This window comes from Drosophila sechellia, chromosome X (genome assembly GCF_004382195.2).
Source record: "Drosophila sechellia strain sech25 chromosome X, ASM438219v1, whole genome shotgun sequence".
Taxonomy (NCBI): Eukaryota; Metazoa; Arthropoda; class Insecta; order Diptera; family Drosophilidae; genus Drosophila; species Drosophila sechellia.
This window is the reverse complement of record NC_045954.1, coordinates 1,756,171-1,777,520: the sequence shown is the minus strand read 5'-3', so window position 1 is coordinate 1,777,520 and position 21,350 is coordinate 1,756,171. Positions and strand designations below refer to the sequence as shown.

General features: G+C 43.8%; 1 protein-coding gene across 4 annotated transcripts in view; it reads right to left on the bottom strand.

The window, feature by feature from the left end:
* Positions 1–215: 215 nt before the first annotated feature.
* Positions 216–21,350, bottom strand: part of LOC6616032 — a 28,239-nt gene continuing 7,104 nt past the window's right edge. For 3 of the 4 annotated variants that reach the window (XM_032724470.1, XM_032724472.1, XM_032724471.1), the window contains 2 exons: positions 9,509–9,889; positions 216–3,218 (listed from right to left, as the gene is read on the bottom strand). In XM_032724470.1, coding sequence (XP_032580361.1) covers positions 1,411–3,218; positions 9,509–9,889 — 2,189 coding nt within the window. In that variant the 3' untranslated portion in view covers positions 216–1,410. Of the gene's footprint in view, positions 3,219–9,508; positions 9,890–9,999; positions 10,139–21,350 lie in introns of those variants that run through there. The other variant, XM_002040362.2, reaches the window with a different exon arrangement.

Sequence of the window (21,350 nt, the reverse complement as noted above, 5' to 3'; positions counted from 1 at the left end):
AACATTGTTGGCATTGTTAACAGCATTAAGTGTGTTTTTTCCATAAGATTACCACATGCCAAGGTGGAAGAAATTCGACAGCACTGACGTCGACGCTTGAGGTGCCTTCGTCACGCGAAAAATTCCCGAAGCTGATCTCTAGAAGAATGGTTACCAACTGGGTGTTCCCCCTCTGCCATGCCCCATCCCAGAAATAAGAGCCACTGCTGTGAGTATTTAGTTTTAGACAAATCTTGTTTGATTTTATTCTCATGAAATCTTCGTTGTGCATTTGCATTACTCTTCGCTTTCTTTCCGTTCAATATAAAGACATCTGCTTGGCGCAGTGTATTTGTGCTGAAACTTATTCTGCTAGGAACATCGATTTTCAATTAAAGTGCTCCTCGGCTCGTTTCATAAGACACCAGAGTCGAGGAATCATAGTTAAAAACGTCGACAGTTTCTGGAGAGAAAATGAAAAGTATTTCTTAGCCTAAAATGGAGTTCAATGTGGAAAATTATACACTTGAATAAATTTTCAATGAACTTGTCGCGTGATTCGTTAAATAAATAATCTAAACGTTTACAGAAAACATTAGGTTAACCTAACTTACGATTACGCATAGTGTATAAACTAGTTCAAGTTAAACTTTACTTTTCTTCGTTTCCTTTTGTATACGAGTATGAGATGCTTTATTCGTAAAAAAATAAAAGAAATGATTGGGGGTAAAAAACGAAACGAAACGAAACCTAATTGGTAAATGAAGATAAATGGAGTGATTTTAGTTGAAAGTTTTGGTCAAAATTAAAATTATTTGGATTGCCTTTCTTTAGCGTTTCTTAAAAAAATAATGTGCGCGGGCATGTATGTATATATTTTTGTATTTTCTATTCTTTCTTTAAGCTTTTACTTTTCATTTCCGTTTGTCGTGTAAATATGTGAGAAAGTGAAAAAACATCACAGTTAAAACTTCAGTACATTTTCTCGTGGCTCGAAATTAATCAAGAAAAAAAAACAATATGTGTATATACATATGTAGATTAAAGTAATATTTATCTATAAATATACGCTTACAAAATGTTCCTTATGTACCGCATATAGTTATTTGCTTGTCCTCCTCATCCTTCGCTTGCTTTCTTTTGCCATTTTTGTCATTTCAATTTTGCGATTTACTTCATATATTGTATATGTATATGTATATGCTGAGCCAACCCCTGGCAATGGGCACCTATACGTATAACCGAGATAAGTCGGTTAGTCTGTGCTATAGAAACCGATTGCCAGGAGAGATACCCAGCTGAGATTTTACGATTGTGTTTTTTGAATACAGTACTAGTACGAGCTGGCTTAACAACTAAAAGTACTTGCTGCCCATCCCGCAACCTTCCACCCCACCCCAAATAACGCCGATTCGCCCCCGATCGAGTCCTCTAATCGTCCCAGCTCCAAGCGGGATCCAGCTCACGGTTGACCCGCCACAGCATCAGCTCCATGCAGGCGCGCGAGTCCTCGAAGCTGCTGTGTCCCGTTGTGCCGTCGCCCGTTTGGATGTCACGCTTCAGGTGAACCTTCGTGAGGTGACGCAGGGCTCGGCGGTAGGGGAACCCATTGCAGTGCGGGAAGCTAATGGAGGTGTCGATCAGGGTGTTGTGCACCAAGCGCAGCGCTCGCAGATCGTTTTCCAGTCCGTGTCCGATAAGGATGGTGTCCGCCGTGATCAGCTGAAGGAGATCCCTCTGCACCTCGGCCAGACTCTTTGCTCCGGAACACAGATCCGTTTCCGTAATGCCCGAATACTGGGTGTTGTAGTCTATTATGTCGCACACGGGCCGAACGAAATGCTCATACACCAATTGCCCGTTGAGTGCCACCAGGGAGACCTTGGTCACGTCCAGACCTCGACCCGTGTAGCTCATCTCGCAGTCGAGGGCGTATACGGCGGGCTGGTCCCCGCTGGATCTTCGGTGCTCGGTCCTAACGAAGTCGTAGTAGGGCCCGTTGACCCCCACAACCGATCCCGACCACACATGTCGGTCGCCCAGGCAGCATCCCGGCGAGGATTCCTCGCCCTCGTTGCAGCACGTCCAGCGTCCGTGCCTGACGCCATCGTAGTACCGCTGGTACTTGCCTGAGTGGTATTGGCACTCCTCATGGGTCAAGTACTGACCCGTCAGCTCGTCCACTAGAAAGTGGCGCTTGCAGCGCGCACAAGGCTTGGACAGACTCCTTTCCACCGACACAAAATGGCAGTACTTTAGCTCGAGACCCAGCGGGGCTTCGCCGGCGGAGGAGGACGATGAGTTCGAGGACTCGCATTCGCTGCCGCTCCACTCGCCGCCTGATTCGGAGTCCAAGGATTGCGGGGAACTGTTGCCCGAGTCGGTCGAGTTGGCCACCTCCTCCTCGGCGCGGTTGGTCAGTCCGTCGTGGTAGTTGATCACTGTAACGGCCTGAGCAGTTTCCGCCAGCGCGGCTGCGAAACTCATGTGTGGCATGCACTTGAAGATTTCGATGGCGCCTTCGTGGACCACCGAATCCACGGGAAAGCCGTATACCCTCAGCAGATGATTATCTATGATGTGGCGACGCAGTTGCTGCACCACGGTTTTGTCGTCCAACTCCAGTTGCTCGTACTGCCGGAGGGGAGGCACCAGGAAGTTGGCGTTCTGGCGACCAAGCCCTTGCTCCCGACGCCATTCCAGTGCCGCTTCCATCCGCTTCCGATTTTCGTTCGCATGGAGGTAACTGGTGGGCGAACTGGCGGGCGAACTGGTTGCCGATGTGGTGGGCGAACTCAGAGCAGAGGAGGAGCTGCTGTTGCAAATCTTCTGCTGACCGCTGCCGCCGTGATTGACCAAGTTGCTGTCCGTATTGTCGTCAATGATGTTGTTGCTCCACTTTCCGGGCTTCTTGTTTCTGCCGCGCTTCTGCTGTTGCATATGTTGTTGCATAAGCTGCTGCTGGTTGTTGCTGCTGTGATTGGGAAGCTGCTGGCGCCACTTGGCATTCCCCTGCTTGGCTTTCTGGCCCGTAAAGGGGGCTGCTCCGGTCCTCTGGCCATTGTGATCGGGATTTCGAGTCTGCTGGCCGGACTGCTTTTGGTGGCGCTTCGAGCGACTCTGGTTGCTGCCGGCGCATGAGTTGCCCTTCGATTTGCTCGGGAGCTCTATGTCATCGCTGGTCGCCTCGCTACTGGTGCTATTGCGATGGCCCGGATTGTGTCGGCCTAGGAGTTTGTCTGCAAGAAAGAGGGGATAGAGTGGGGAATTAATTTTATAAAATGAGATCCGAACTGATCGCTGAGTTTACCCAACGTTTGATTAGTATGATTAGTACAAGCTAAGTAAAACAATTTGTTGGCCTTTATTCATAAGTATTATGTTTGACTGGTTGTAAGTAAATTAGCAATTACTCTTTTAGTATCTTAAGTAAATCAATTCAGTTATGAAGAACGACTGTTATTAAACCAATTCGAAATTATCAAGTTCTAATACTTCGAATACGCAATGGACTTGTATTTAATAAACTATGCGTTTAATTCATTAGGCAAATTTGACGATCCTATTACCATAAAATAATACGTTCGGTTGGAAATTCAAATTTCTGATAACAGCCCACACTCCTCGCACACTCACACATAGCTAATGCTCGACACACGCGCTTATCAACAGAACCACGTGCTTTAGAGTTTTGCTCGTTTTCCACCTCTGTTTTATTATTCATTACACTCAGAACATTCGGAGCATATTATAATATACTACTTTAAATATTAAACAAATAAAAAACCAATCTTTTAGAATGCAGAGTGCCTTCTATTGCAGTTTCGAGTGATTAATAAATATAGGTCCATAGGTTGAATGAGTGCGTGTGAAGCAGGTATGAATGTTCTTCAAGTGTTAGTGACAATGTGAACTTATTTCTCTCCGTGTAAGTGTACGTATTTAAGTTTCGAGTGTGTGATTTGATTTGGGGAAGGTTACGCATGACTGGTTCCTTCCCGACTTTTTGCCAATTCAGCTTATTTGGTTGCCACCCAGGGGGAGGGGCAGGGGCTAATTCGAGGGGGGGAGGTGGGCAGGGGGCTGGTTGCTCGTGTTGACGCATTACAATTATAGGTTTATTATGACTATTATGATGTGCTTTTAGCTGCGCTTCCGCATTTAGCTCATCGTTTCATTTCAGTTCTCGTTGTGAACGGATCATTCGGATTCAGATGGCTTTCCAGGTCAAAAGTTCCAATAAAGAGGTTGAAAGAAGCCAGTAACTACCATCAACCAGCTTCCCCAATAGTTGACTTATCTCTCAGTGATCCTAGAGTTGACGCACTTCGAGCACCGAAACTCGGTCATGTGGTGCGTCTTCCTGTTCCGCCACTCGACTTTCTTATAGGGCACTTGGCAGTGGCTCTTCCGCTTCCCACCAGCTACCAGCCTACTTGGGGTACAGGCGCTCGAGCACTTCCTTAAACACCCATGTGCTCCCCAAGCACTACATCATCAGCGGATATGGAGTACTATGTGCACACCCCCTGGGGTCCCTAGGGGGCCCAGATGGTGGCAGCCACTCGGGCTGAAATTGAATTTCAATGCGCGCATAGATAAATCATATGGCTGGTGGGTTTGTTGACTTCGCCCGGCCGAAGGACGCCGGGCCACTAAGCACCCGAACGTGAGCTGGATGCCCAAAGAGCCGATGGGATCACCAGGCGGCGGGAAACGATATTGGCTGGATCGGGTTATGGTTTACATATGTACTATACTTGTACTCGCACATGTGAGAGGAGCACCCACATACCCAAATGGGTATGTCCATCACGTACATATGTATGTACATATGGGCAGAGTACATGGGGCGTCGAGTGCGTAGTCAGCGATTAGATAAGGCGTGACCGCTTTTGGGCGTGTTTCGGCTTCTGGTCGGCCATCTGTCCGACTCTCGGAGCACTATCGGCGACACACGCACGCGCCGAACTCCCCAAGCAGCCTTGAATAAGCATAGAATAACATATTATATTTCTACGTCCGACTGAAAGGTAAACATAGCGAAATTTATGATCGAGAGTTTGGGCGAAGTCGTTGATACTCTGCGCTTTGGGGAAATGGGAGCAACATTTAGGCAAACCTATTGCGTCTTGCCCAAGACGAAACGACTATTTATAAGATCTACTTTATGGTGACTTGACGTGATAATATCCAACTCCAAGGGCATTCAATCTCTCCGCGTAGCCAGACCTTAACCTTAGCAGAGTAAAATAAAAACACTTGACAGCCCGCGATTAGATAGTTTAGTTAAATAAGTGAGACTAGCACAGAGGCTACTGACGAGTCTTGATCCATGGGTGCACGCAGTGTGTGGGCAATATGTATAGTATGTATGGTAGTTGCACTCGAGTGGCGTAGAAATTGATTTAAATTCAAATTTAACTATCATATTGCGAGCGCAGATTGCCTAGCTCCTGTTCCGAGTCCAAGTACTCATATTCTAGTCGCGGAGCCATTCTAGCGCACATGGCTGGAATTGAGTTCCTGTGTCTAGACTGAAGGCGGCTACCCACATTTGGTTACCGGGCGGTGATAAGATGTGCGTGTCCAGGGGCCCACAGTTCTCCACTCCCGACTGGCCAATTCGCAGTTACCTACGGCAACAGCGCCCGAAAGTTCCCTCGAGTGCCGCGATGGTCTCCCCGGACCAGTGGTTGTGATTGTGATTCTGATTCGGATTCCGATTTCTACTGCGATTCTGATTGTGAAGCGGGTGCGGTGGTGGAGCACCGAAAGTCGCAATTCTAATCAGTCCTCCTCTGATGCGGCAATCCCGAAATATCAAATCACGCGTACCGACTCGGGTTGGACATATGAGTTCAACAGCTGTTGGCTGAGAGATAGCCCTGGCCTGGTGACGATGAACCGCTGTTTGTGTGAGCCCCACCAGTGACGCAACGTTTGTCATGATTCTCAGGTATCACACGTCACACTGGGACAGGCTGGCACCCATTTGGATGCCCAGATCCAACAGCATACACAGCATCCCAGGTGCTCGGCTTTGGAGTGCCCATTGTATGATTTGGCGCGACTTAAAAACGACCTTCGGCTTTATGCGCCGCTTCCTGTGCCAAGACAACGAACAAAATTACTCGTCTCGCAATTGGTTTGCGCGTTTTTAATGAGCCCGAAAACTTGGCTTTGAGCTGAGCGAAAAACATATAACTATGATACTACTTAATGGACGCCGAGCGAGCCCAGCACGCTCACGTACATACCTATGTCACCACATCCCGTCGTCAGTCCAAAGTTTGGCATAGTCCAATAGTGTAAGCCATATGCCATATACCATCTACGATATATCACACATTTAATCAAACATATATCAAACATAATGCACACGAGTGGCATGCGTATGCAAAATGCGGTCATTGAGGTCAGCAGAAGGGGGACAAAGATTTAATAATCTCCAGTCGAAAACAATGCTGCTATTCGAAAGAGAAATCGAAATTACTCACAGCATTTGGGGTAAATCTAGATATGCGTGAGTCGTACCTCGCAGGTAGAGATGCAGATACAGATACAAATACGGATACCTAGATAGATACCTCCGAATCATTAGATAATCTGTTGCTTCAGAATTAAAAGCGATTAATAATCTTCATGTGCTAATTGGGTGTGCTCAAAAATATTTACTTTGCGCTGAATGTTCTGGGAATAGCTTAATAGCATCCAAAAGGCTTTATGAGCTCCAAAGCATATACTTAGAATATCTTGTTTTAGTTCTGGCTAAGCACTTATGATTTTTATGACCGCACAATGGAAAACAAGTACTCCTTCTGCTGAAAAGGGATTGTTGCGAAGCCGTGTCAATAAAGATAGCTATGAATATAGCCTAGAACCCAGATGTAATCGTTGGGAAACCAGAATTATCTTTCAGTATCTGTGACATAATAAGCGAGAATCCGTTGCGCATTGAACTTTCTCCTCTAGCCTCGCCCACTGGGCTCGGTGATCTTTGGCTTCCCTGGCTCGGATCGGATCGGATCGGATCGGATCGGATCTGAGCGGATGATGTCGTATTGGAGACACGGACTCAGACAATGGGTAAATGGCCGGTGGCTAAACGGCGAACACGTTGACCTTGACTATTGCCGGCGGCGGGGAATCACAGACGTCGGAGAACGGGGTGTGGTGAAGAGGAAGAGGAGGCGGGGTTAAGTGGAGGGGCGTTTGCGAGCTATTCCACGGATCGGCAGAGAAATGCGAGAATGGCGATGGGGTTGCTCATCATGATGAGATGATGATCAGCAATGGACGGAATTGCGAGCACTTCTACGGTTGCGTAGTGCAACTACAGCGGGCTTTAATGGGTTAATAATGCGAGCAGGCGTGTGTGTATAAAGTACACTGGGAGTAATGGAAATAGATCGGCGAAACTAAAAATAAACGTGCACCCATAGACAGAGCATAGAGGTGGCTGTGCAGTTGGTTGGTCTGTTGGTTGTCACCACCCAAATTGGCAAGCCCAAACCAGTGCCGTAAAGATAAAACATATTGTATACCATATATAGCCCGAAATCGATATAATATAATGATATATAATTGGGCCTGCCATCTCAATTGAGACAATGCTGCGAATAAGTCCAAGCCTAAGGTATCTAGCCAAACTGAAAAATGGGGAATTCAAGTTCGTACTTGTGGCTCTTTCAATCTAAGCAATTGCAAATTGTAGGGAAAGTCTTTTGGGAGCATTTTCCGCTCGGGAACCATGACGATAGTACCAGTTTTGTGATTTGGCGCAGTTCAAATCTCACTTGGGCCATGCGGAGATCTATGAAATGGGCTCTAGGCCACCTTTTTTCCAGCCAAGTGCTAATGAATGAAAAAACGATCGCTTGCGTAACGAGTGAGCAAAACATATGTATGTACGCTTGGTTCGGTCCACGTCGATTATCAGTTCATCGTTTGATCAAATCGATCCACTGATACTACGCCCAATAATACACCTGATACGGCAAAAAGCAAAAAGCAAATAGCAAATAGCAAATAGCAAATAGCAAATAGCAAATAGCAAATAGCAAATAGCAAATAGCAAATAGCAAATAGCACATAGCGAATAGCAAGAGCAAATAAGAAGCACAAATGGTCAAGAGGCGCCAGCTGACTGGGAACTTAAAAATCTGAGCTCTAATCAGCTGCTCTGTATTGGGTCTTAGCTTTCCCCACAAATACACGTTTTATTCCAGTTCGATGATAACCAGAATTATTTAGACCCGATTCTGGAAAGTTTCGCTGATTAATGCCAAAAATAAATAGTGGAAAATTCGAACAAACAAAATTACACTGGAATCGATAATAAAAAAATCGGTATCGGTATCACACATTATATGAGTATCAATCCAATTTCCATGTGATTTATGTGCCATAACAATCAGCCATCCGCTTTCAATCATAATGGCCGATCAATAAATAGACAAGCGAAATTCCCGATGCGCATACATTATGAAAGTGGCGAAAAATGTAAATGTTTTGCTAGGTTTCCTCATGTTTTTATGACTGCTAGCTACGAAGAATATGCGCCTTTGTTTGTTTATTTAATTTTCTTTTGTTTATGTCGATTCGACGCGTTTTTAAATGATTTTTAATGCGAACGAAAGCGAAATCCACAGCCAAAGAAAACCCGAATGAAAGTGGCTATATACATATGTATTATCCTGGTAATTTCTCAATTGCGAATAAGGCTTATTTCTAGTGGTAAGGTGCTAGAGCTTTACTATTGGTAACCTGGGGCTTGCCCCCTTCGAATGGGGCTACTCAAAGATAGAGCCTGTTTGATAACAACCTTCCGTATAAATAGATATCGCTTCAGTTCGAGTGGATTTTACATAAGTTTCCCCGAAGCGCAGTATGGAAAAACAACACCCTATTAATAGGAAATCATAAACGAATGAGAATTTGGTTCACAAAAATATAATCACAAGGCTTTTCCCAAAACTTCTGCTTGAGTGCTGCTCATTATTGTGGCAACTCTCCCTTCAGAGGCATTGTAATGAGCAACTCGAATCCTCCGCCCATAAATCAAGTGACCCAGAAACATAGATCTCTCTCTGTACTCCGCCGTTTGCGGGAATGACGCTCTCGAAATAACCGTTCCCGATCCGCAAACCCGATACGATCCAAATTGGCGTTCCCGTTTCCATTGCCGTTAGCGGCGATGACGCCGAATTCGGGGCTGAGTGTGATTCACTTCAGATTCCGGCCGATTTGCTTGGAATTTTATTAAAAACAATGCGAAATCGTGAATCAGCGTCGTCTTTACTCCGATACCCATGAGCCAAGATACGACCAAATATATACATATGTATGTGGGCGTACGACTGACTAAACCCCCGCAGAACCATCGAAATTCGCGGCAAGAGGTCGCGGTCAGTGCTGGTCAAGTGACTCAGAGAAATGGTCGGAGGCTGATCCCTATTGCTTATCCATGTATGTAATTAGGCCGTCTGACCCATTATCAATAAAGTAATTAGGTGCAAGCACTCACCTTCGATGCATGAAGAATTGGTAAACTGCCTTCCCGCGTAGCCCCGTTGAAGCCAGTTGGATGTGGGTGCAGCGGATCCGGTGCCTCCAGCGACTCCATTGCGCTTCTGGATATGTTCAAACTGATGCCGCTGTTGCTGCTGCTGATTTTGCTTGTTGTTGTTGTGACGACCCTTGCGAGTGGAGTTCTTGCCACCGGCGGTGGCTTGCGGCTGGTAGGCCAGCATGTTGCTGTTGGCGGCTAGGTTGTTGCCGGTGTACTTCTGAGGACAGCGCTTGTGGCTGCTGCTGCCGCCGATGTTGCTACTTGTAGTAATGTTGTGGTTGTTGGTGGTGGTGGTGCTGCTGCAGCTGTCCTTGTTGCAACTCTGCATTTTGTCATCTGGAAGAGAGGACAGGGCATTAGTAAGTCGTAGTGGTGAGTGGATGAGCTATGGCTTCAGATCCCGCATATAAATATTATAAGTCTCCAATTGCGTGATCCAAACTTACAAATCTTAGGTAGATGTGCTTGTAGGAAATCTTCGAGAAAAAAGTGCATCGCACCGCTGCATACATAAACGCGTTCGAATTAGTTTCGGGCTTGGCCACAGAGGCTTTGCTCGTCTTGTTTTTCTGGGTTTGTCTAATCAGTGAGCGGAGATCAGGTGTTGGATTAGGAGAAATATTTCAATTTGGTGGCGAACCTTCGCTAACCGCCTACACTTGCAGTTGAAAGACAACTAAATGGCGCGATTAGCGAACGCTCGCGATATAAACAACAGCTGGGCGCCAAGAAAACACAGCGAAAAAGCCCATAGTCGTGCAATTCACATTTCGATGACGACACAATGAATCATCCGCTGATAAAGCGGGAATACAGCGCATTCATCGCTCTGTCGCTCTCTCTTTCTATATCTCTGTTGCCGACTCTTTCGCTGGCGGCGGCGGTGACGACGGTTAAATGAAACCTAGGCCAAGTCACACTGTGTTTGTGGGGCTTTTCGACCAGGTCTCGACCACGTGCGCCCCCCACACGCTTCCTACTTAGATAATGTGTACCAACGGGTCGTATGAGCTATGCCATTGGATGGGTTTTTCGCTGCGACGACATCAGACCACTTCTTGTGTTGGATGCACACTCTCCAACTAGCTATGCTGTGTGGGGGCGACCTGTTTAGTTGTTAACCTTTGACCCCAAACTTCCAGTTAAAACCTATGCGCTAAAGTATGCAGTTTTTACGCTTATCCGCTTGTCCAGTGCTTTTGAAAAATTTAGATCGAATTGGTTGGCGGTGTTGTGTGTGCTCACTAAAGACAAAACGATGCAAAACAAACGGCAATAATTTTGATTGTTTTGTGAAAATGTTTAGTTTGTTTTGAAAGTGTCTTGAACTGTTCCGATAACATGTTGATAATAATATAATACAGCACAAAGTCAACTGCCAAGGAGCTGAGAAAACGGAAATCTACCGGCGCATGTGATCCCAACTTTTTCCCAGAACTTCCAATAAACCTTTTTTCACATAATTCAAAAGTTTTGGGTTCGGTTTCGGTTTAAGTTTCGCTTTCAGTTTCGGAACCAGTGAACTCATAGGGCAGGCAGGCCAATCATGCTATCCACATAGCATTCACATTCGCATAGTTTCATAAAAAGCCGATGTGCGCATGGCTGACGGCTTGAATCCAGTTTAAAGATTTATATAAAACTACAGGCAGCCAGCCGGCGAATATCTTTCCTGTGCGAGTGGCTCAACTCGTTTGGATCATATGTACTAGTAGTACATAGTTTGTTGTATGCATTTGGGTTGAGTGGAAACCTATGTTTTGGGGCATTTGGTTTCTGGGTTTTCAAATAGCGGAACTCATATTCAAGTGAATTGTACATGCAAAACAAGCCGCTTCACAGGCAACTGCAATCTATTCTCCTTAGATATGATGTACTCTCGTATGTTAGGGAAATTTGTTTTTCCACGTATTTCGCAATTTTCCTCTGCGCTGGCCAAAACAAAATTAGTTTTGTTATGATGTTCGTGAAGTCTTTCATGTTTGCGTGTGAATTTTAACACTCAATAAGAACTTTTGCCGGTATTTTTAGCCGGCGAGCACACAAAAACTAAAAAAAAAACACAACGATAGGTTCATCATCTGGTTCGCTTTCACTGGGCCAACCATAAATGAGTCTTGGAATTTCGACAATTATTCGCTTATGGCGAACCACAGTGCCAAAAACAATAACAACTGCACGGATCGCACAAAACCGAAAAATGTAAAAATTATACATGGAGGAATAAAACAAAAAAGTCCGCCAGAAAGTCTGAAAGCCCAAGACGAGCAAAAGCCAGTCAAAATGACGACTTTGCGAAACAGGTACCAGTTCGTGCCTAGCGCCGCTCCATGTGCGTACCGCCTGCCCTGCCGCCATTCCAGCGCCACCCACCCCCCACACTGGGAGAAAAGACTTGGCCTGCCATCGGGTTGTGTCAATTGCTTCTGCACGGCACCTGTCCCCGTTGACCACTCCGATTTCGCGCAGTGCACTGGCGGCTGAGAGCGCGAGAATTGTCCGAAATAATCGGGTAATTTGGCGTTGTTCTTGGTAATATTCATTTGGCGAATGCAAAATCGTGAAATTCGCCTGCGGCCACGCCCCTCGCTCGTCGGCAATTAGGGCGTGTGATTTATGTGCGGAGCCGTCGCACTGAATCGCGATGAATCGGCATGCGAATCGAAATCAGAATGATATTATTGCGTAGAACCAGTTTGGAAAAAGGCTCAGGCTTATGAATGCGACAAGTTCGTTGAGATCGTTCTGGGCACGTGTGTCCAATCACCCCAGGCCCCACTGTACCGCCACGCTCTTTCTCTGTTTTCTCGCCGCCTTGCCAAAACGGAAATGCATTCTATTTTGGTAGTCACCGAACACACCATCGGTATCATCATCATCATCGCTGGCACTGTGATAATGATCGAAGGGCGAAATACTATTCATTCAAGTTAGTGAAAAACTCGGAAAATGTAGCGCGCCAAAGCTGAATGAATCCCAACGCGAAATGTGCGCAGTGTGCAGATACATATGTATCTACGCACACACACACGAAGAACGACGAGTGAAGATATCAGCGAAAGCAAAAAGGCAAGGAAACCAGACAATAGGAGCGAATATAGTACAAAAGGGGATCCAACTGAAGCGGATCATTAAGGAAAGACCATAACAGCGGGCCGAACAATGGGAGAAACTTCAAGAGAAACATGCACATCGAACTCTGGATACCCTTCAGTTCACTCAGAAGGAAGGGATGGCGTCTTACGGTCATTTCTTAATATCGAAATTCCCCCAAGAAGACATGAGCACTGATCTCTCTATCTAGGTCATTGATTCCTATTCAATTAACTTGACACATGTCCTTTCGCTCAACGAAGGGTATACCGAGGGAGGTACTTCAGCAAGGATGTGTCTGTTTCTGGGCGCATGGCAACAGCTGAAAGCCTAAACTTAAGCCGATGATGACGCCGCTTCCGCGCATGCGTGTGTGCTGCGCCAATACAGATACATATACACGTTACAGATACAGATAAAGATACATAACAGCTAAAGATACACATTCTCCTCGTCCGTCGCATGTGCACTCAGGGAGTTTGGCATGCAAGTTTTCCGAACTCCGAGACAACGAAAAACTGCCGAAAAATCGAGTGGAAATTTTCCCGAGGCTCTAAAGTGCGGCGTGCAAAATCACAAAACGAGTTTCCCTTATTGGGTTTAATGGCTCCACTGGGGGTTAAGTGCGGGGTGGTGGTGCTAACGAACTTTTCTCAGAGGTTTGGGGTTTGGGGTTTAGGGTTTAGGGTTTTGGGATGTGGGCTCTGGGCTGTGGGGTTTTAAGTCGGCTTTTGAAAAGGCACACGTGTGTGCTTCTTGTAATAACCAATGTTTCGTTTCGGAGGGGACCGGAAATGTTAATGCGGCCTTAATGTATTGTATAATTGCGGTCTGGCCATAAAAATACGTGCAAGCCCATAGAAAATTAAGTGATTCGCATTCAATTACGTGCCCCCAGCGCGAACATCTAGAACTTTTTGCCATTTCGTATTGTGGCCGCATAAACGTAAATTAGATTGATGTAAGGCAGTGCCAAAAAAAAAAAAAAAAAAAACAGGAAGACTTATCAACCTGGGACGTGCCGCTGCTGCCTTTTTATTTCGGGGATTGGCCTAATCAAAAAGAAGGAAGAGATCGCCGCGATGAAGGGTGAGGTTTCCAATGGCTGGCTGTTGTTGATAAGCCAGCTCCTTTTCTCAACATCGTCTGATGGTTTCGTATGGAAGACGCAATAAATAATTTGTTTATTTATAATAAATAAAAATAAATAATAAATAATAGCTCTGACTGTTTTAAGTGTTCTGTGTGGCGCACAATAAATGCGGTTGGAAATGGGGTATGGGGGCTGACTCGAGGAATCGTTAAACAAATCGCTTCCGATGACGACATTGAGCACATGGCGTATGCGCAATGCGGTATCAACTTGACAAATTTCATGGGCTTTTCGCGCTTTATTTTACATGCTTTCTAATACCAGTCGCCTACGCCATTTACCATGATCTTTCCGGAACGGAAGAAAGTTCACGGGAATATTTGTTTCCGCTTTTTAGGTAGCAACGGAATAAAATAACCAAATTGATTTCAATGTCTCGACTTTTAAATAAAATTAAATGGCTTAGACTATTTCAGACAACTATGACACGTCTTTGCTCATTTCCTTCTTTATGTAATGTTTTGATTTTATATTTAGACCTTAATTCACCTTGATTTCTTCCTTCAAAACATGATGACCGCTCTATTAATTTACAATCTAAAGTGGAATTGATAGGCTTATCAACGGAGGAGTCCCTTTAGCGGTGCTATTGGAAAAAGTATAGTAGTTTTTATTTAGTTCAAATGCGCATCTATATTTTAAATATTGTTATTAATTGAGGACAATATGGAATTTGCTGTTTACTCAAATACATGAACGCCACAAACAAATCAACTAATTTCGCTGAACCAAATGTGTTTTTTTTCGACTTATTTTCTCGTATTTATTTATTTGTTGGCTTTCCGAAATTAAAATTGGAGGGATGAGTTCATTTAAGATAGAGTCCGCGTGCTTGCTGTCAGAATTCTGCGATTCTGACACTTTTTTGACAACGCGAAATGAACTGAACTGAAGAAGAACAACAACAACGCGTAGGCAACTACAATCCAAGTATCGTAATAATATTGTGGACCAAAAAATCCTGACACTTGTCAAAACAAATCATCTTCATTAAGCGCTGTCTTTATTAAAATTATATTTGCGGGTCGAAAGAGATGTGAATGATGTGGATATGGATGTGAATGTGAATGTCTGCGCGCAGTTGAATGATAAATGCACTTAAATCAGCGGATATTCCAAATGCTAGAAATGAGTTTTTGATCTGTGCAATTATTCGAAAAAGAATTTTCCAAATTTTTTCCAAATTCTTGGGCGTTATGCCTGGCCTCAGCTGGTAATTGTTTACCCCGTTCGTTTTCCCAGTTTCCACGCCTCAAAACGATATTTTATCTACGGCAGTAACAGACCGCAGAACAAGTGGCTCACCTGGTATCTTTCTAATGAGGATGACCCATATTTTTTCTTTTCTCTAGTTTATCACAATTTGCAATTGTTTTCGACGTCCGCGGCTGCCTCTTCCTTTTGTTTGTGGTTTCGCGGCACACACAAATATGCGAGATGGAGATGGCGATACTTGCACTGAGAAAAGTTATAGTATTTTTATGAACGAAATTGGTGTGCTCGAAGCAATCTACAACCGAACGGAAATACTTGTCTGTGCACCTACGATTTTTTATTAATAACAATAATAGTAATAGTATAATCTTGCATTTTGTTGGCCGCTCGTTGAAAAATTACTTTTGACAAAATGTGTTCGCATTTTGTTTTGGCATGTTTTGCATTTTTCTTTGGGAGCGAAAACACGACGAATTCTCGCCTTCATTCATTTTCATTCAAAAAAAAGAGCGACGCGAAGAGGCAAATATTTATGGTAATTATTATTATTATTATTATTATTATTATTATTATTATTATTATTTTTGTATAGTGTAGTATGGCATAGAATCGGCTGACGTATTGTTATCGATGCGATTGCTCTTCGGGGGATATTACTATTTTAAGCACGCACACCAAATGCACGGCCACCAATCCGCACACCACAAACCCAGATGATTTATTTCTTTCGAAGGCAGCCAAGTAATAAAAGTAATACAAATGGGGGCGCACAGTGACCCATTCATGCAAATATAAGATACAAGATACAATAAATACGAAATATAGAGCCAAAGCAAGCCAATCGAGACGAGATACGGCGAAAAGACAAACAGTAAGCACCATCCTCCTGCCGAGATAGAGGGGCAGCAAATAAATAAATAAATAAAAAGCCAAAATACTAACAAACACTTGAGTGAACAAGGGCACGACAGCTAGAGAAATGATGGCAAATTTTGATTTTGATGCACGTCGCCAGCTGTGCAGGCAGCCCACAAAACTGGTGGAAAATAGACAAAAAAGAAAACACTGGCAAAATGTTAAGTAAGCGGCATTGCGAACTCATCATCACAGTGACTTTCCCACGGAAAAGTGGACCATAAAGTACTTTTCACACACAGCTCTCATTGCAACCAATTAGGAAAATCAATTGTTATTGGGCTCGCACAGGCATCTATTATGCACATAGATTCCTTCAATGCCTTCAATTGATAAAATTGAAAAGACCAACACGCAATGGAATCGATCATCGGGGTACAACCAAAATGCCTCCAGTGAGCCAAAAGACTTGCCGGTGGCCAGAAGATACATATTTTGGTCAAGACTTCTCGACGATGAAATGGAGAAACGAAGAAAGCCAAAATGATCGCCTGGCTGGCCCCAGAGCTCCATTTGCATGCATGTACTTATTTATTTCATTTTAAATAGAAAGTAACCTCAATTGCACTTGTAAAAAACATAAGTAAATAGCACCGACAAGCACATAAAAAAGAGAAGTCAGGTAAATACAGACAACACATAGGGCCGAACCACCGACTTTTGTAGACTCGGTGGCAGTGAAACCACGTCGGCCCACAAATCAAATGGCCAAGAAGACGGAAAATCGAGGAAAGAAGTTAGAGGGCAGAGGTAAATGGCCCGATGGGAAAGTGGGTAGTAATTGGGGTAAGTCACTGTAGTTCCCCTACTACTCTGTAGTATAGCTTAGACTAAGAAAAGAGATATTATTATGACTAACAAACGATATATTTAATAAGATAGTTATACTAGTGTGTTTGCATAACAATAATGGCACAGCTCACAGGCGCCAAAATCGCAACTCACACCCCGTCCAAATGGCTAATTCATATTGTATTTTGCAGCTTCCGTGCTTTATTCTTGGATTTCGACACGCTTGTCATTCGAGGCTTTAAGTACTTGTATGAAGGTAAATAAATATATGGCTTGATCGAATGGCGAAAGTGTAAAATTTGTGTGCAAATTTGGTAGGAAAACTGGACCGGAATGCGATCAGAAGTCGGGGAAATAGATGGGGCGGTGATGGATCCAACACTACGTTTATAGAGAGGAAATCACAGCATCACACAACCCACTCGTTGTTCTAAATTAAGATCAACAATTGAATAGATTTTATCTATAAATTGTTCTAGATACACCAACAGACCTGGGCATGTATGTATTTATTATTGTATTGCATATCCACATAGAAAACGGCTTTGATACTGCGATCCGATAATTCGATAATCCCATCATCCAACCATCCGATCAGGGAATATTTCCATTATATTTCAGTTACCCAACACTTCCTGCGTAAATCACCCCTTAAAAGTAAGACCATAGAGTTCCAAGTTCTGTGTGCGATATCTTTGAAATACGATTTCTTGATAAAATGCTGAGATCGCTGTTCGCCTCTCACCGCGCACCAAATAAATTCATACACATTTAAATACATAAATAAAATGTGTTTATATGTAAATCAGGAGCGTAGTCCCGGGGGGGATAGAAAGCAAACGTGCTGATTTAGCGCCAGTGCTTCAGTTTGTTTATGTTCGAATATCAAATTTACGCAATTTGGCATTTGAGTTGCTTTTGATGCAAGCAAGTGTACTCATTGATTGGATTAAAAAGCTATTATCCCTTCGTGTTTATACAATATTGCAGCTGGTGGCAGCAGAAGAGGAAAAATTAGGGCTTCTCCCTTCTATTTGGACAGCTAACAAATTGTTGCCTTTGTCAATTAACTTCGCTACGTCGACCAAAGTGTTATCAACCCGGAATGCAGCGGGCAATTTGAGTTGCTACTCCGTGGGGATGACGACCTATTGTGCCCACTGACGGGCCCCTTGACAAATGTCCGAATGTCGTCTGTGTCTAAGTCCCATTTGGCTTGCATCACCTGACAACGAAACCAGCGGAGGAGGAACGAGCCGAGTGGTTGGTTGGTCTTTTCTTTGGCGGATCAGTAACGGGTAATTAGGAAATAGGAAATCTGGCTTGCAACACGGCCAGATCACGGAGCCAACGATTTTCCGATGAACGAAATGCTTTTTCTGTAGATCTTTGGAAAGATATAAATATCGCGATAAATTAAATGTTCACTCCTAATTAAGGTACCTGAAAATGAGAAATCTGGAAAATCGACGACAGCTAGTATGAGCATTAATCAAATGAATTATGATGGATGGGGATTTCATAATTTCACCCAGTCGCCGTCTGGGTGAGTCAGCGGTTTCAAAATTAGTTTTGAAAAACATTTCGACTCATTTTTGGATTGTCGCACGTATCCAAGAAAAGAAAAAAGCAGCCAGCAAAACCGACGAAAAAGAAACCGGCAAGAAAAATAAACAGCTAAGCACAACAAGCCAAAGTGAAAACGAAGCTGTTAAATAAGAAGTTCGACCGAAAAAATGAAATACAAAAAAACCGGGGAGGCGAAAACTTTCGCTTTGGCGTTGGCTTTGGACTTGGCCATCATCGGGCAGAAAAAAAGAAACTGGAAATGGGAATGGAAATGCAAATGCAAATGGAAGAGCGACTCCAGGGGTCTCGGTCTTTTCGAACGACCTTTCTTATGTCACGTCTTGGTCTTCTCCGGTCTTCGAATGGCAGAAACAAAACCAGAAAGCAAAAGCAGAGGCAAAGGCAAGAGCAAATTTCTTTGACATTTCACTTTCGGCTGTGGCTGTGCGGACCCTATTATGTCACGACCCTTGAACTCGAATCATTTCGATTTCAATCATTTCACACGTAGACGGCGTGCCGCATTCGTGATCTCGATCCAGCACACAAATTAGGACAAGAGTTCAAAAACATTATGTAAAGAAGCATGATCACACTCTGCCGAAAGGCGAAATTTCGAAATTTTCAATTCTGTCGCGCAAATCGTGTGGCAAGCGTGTGTGTGAGTGTGTGTTAAAAATAACAGCGGCACACCATCTGACACCATTTACGAGTAATAGATTAATAAACATAAATTGTTGTATAACAAATTTGGGCAGATTAACTGCTGTCAGGCAAATAAAAGACCAAAGGGATTTTTGAATTGGTTCACTTTGGATCTATGAAAGCGTATTAGAATGTGGATTCAAGCATGATTGAGAACAGCGGAGCATTTGCTCAGAAAGAGTTGATGTTATTATAGCGGGTATTTAGTTTCAACTAAATCTTAGCTGATTCCTAGTCGAGTGCTGAATTGCTAGGAAGACATAATTCAGCCACTAAACTAGCCTTATCGCGTTCTTTAATCGCCAAATTGTTGATTCGAATTGGCGGCGGGCTCTCGATCGCCACATCTGGCATTAAAAATGTATAGTATAAACAATTATAAATGACGCCGCGGCGGGATTTCGTGATTTCAGAGTCTCGACCAGAGATCTGCAACAAATTTTCAAGCCGCGAAAAATATATAACACACAATGTTATTAGGCACGGCGGAGAATAATGCATACCAAATGGAAATGTGAATGGAATGTCATGCACAGGGAAAAGGAAAACAAATGGAAAACAAATTAAACAACTAGCGCGGTGAGAAAAAACACCCATAAACACATAAACCTTAGCAAATTATTACGACGCCCGCTGATAAGAACAAATTGCGCGAGAAATTCGGTCTGATTCTCCAGAAATCCAAGCAAGCTATTAAATAAAAAGTAATAACAATTGTATTTAAGCACTCAAAGACAGCGAGTAGTGGGGAAATTCCTCAAAAAGATAAAATACATTGCACTTGAACTTGACGCTACTAGCTGAAGTGGCCAAGCTCATATTGAAATAAAGATACTTAAGATTGTGCAATTGGGCTAGTACGACAAAAAAAGATAGTTCCAAAACAATCATATTCAAATTAACGTTCCAGAAGTATTAATTCTGAAGTAAACGTATACATATAATATAAGTATCCGTGCCAGTATCTGTCCAATGATTCAAGAGATTTCAGCCAACTTTCCGCCACTGATTAATTTGCCGCGTTGCATTTCGTATCTCAGCTAATTTATTGAAATTCGTTTACTGCCTACACGTAAAAATAAATGAACTCAATTTGCAGATGGGGCGGGCGGCAATAACAAAAGCAAGGCGAAATAAACACTCACAAGAAGGCCCGAAAATAGCCGGGGAAAAAGTCAAATGAAATTAAAAGAAGGGGCGGCAGGCAGAGTAAGCGGGAAATGTTTACTACATGTATATAGTATATGCATAAACATATGTATAACGTATATGTGTGGTACATATACGTACATCTCCGATTTGCAGATGCCAGAGGGCGGACCTTTCTCAACCGAAAAGAAAGTAGGCAACCTAAAGTCATTTTCGTACCCGGCTCCATGCAAATTGGTTTGCCGAATGAAAGTTGCTCGCGGACTTTGGGACTGGGGGATTATTATGTAAACATCGGGTTTATAAACACACTCTTTTCGCACAAAGAAACCGAAACCAGACCGCAGCCAAATCATATCAAGATTGACACAAAAACTTGATTTCGATTGCTTCCTTGTCCCAAGTCCAGAGCGACGATATCTTTTTAGTTCCCACCGCCCCGTCATTTTTTGCCTCCAGAAACTCTCTGATTAATTGCAATTGAAGTTCTTATCGCCTCCACAACTGCGAGGGGTAGGTCAGGTAGTGCCATAGGTTCCCGGCTCCCACTTCCCACTTCCCGGTTCCCAGTTCCCGAACGATCCCATAGTTGGGCTATAAATACCATAAACCCATTTCGAGCGGCGAAGCGGCTTCTCGGATGTATGTACATATGTATGTGCGTCAGTTGGGGAGTGGGGGAAAGACCGGCAGCTGTTTCTAGCTCAAACACTTTAAGGCAAATATGATTAAACATTATGCGAGAGCCGAGACTTTTTTGGAAATGCCAATGCTGCTCCATTTCTCAGCCGAAAGTAGATTAGGTTGAGTTCTAGAAATCTAGATTCCAGTTTCGAGAAGTGTACTTCACTTGCGGCTAGGCTAATTGATCCGTGAAGTGGGAAAATCTTTGCGGTCGCTTGGACACAATTGTGGCAAATGTGGCTCACAATGCTTCCCCGTTTCCACTGCCAGTCACTTCGTTTCTCAGCCACATCTAGATAAAACGTTTAAACGCCATTTACTGTCCACAGCAATTTGATCAATGACAGCGAGCCATACACCGTAAAGATAGCGAAATTCATTTGGTATCACCTGCGATGAACAATGCCCTTTACCGATCAATCAGTCGCCAAATTATGAATAATGCAATACAATACTTCCGTATATGCTGGGTATTAAGAATCCCAAAGTATCCTCTTTAATTCGGTTCACAGTTCAACTTGA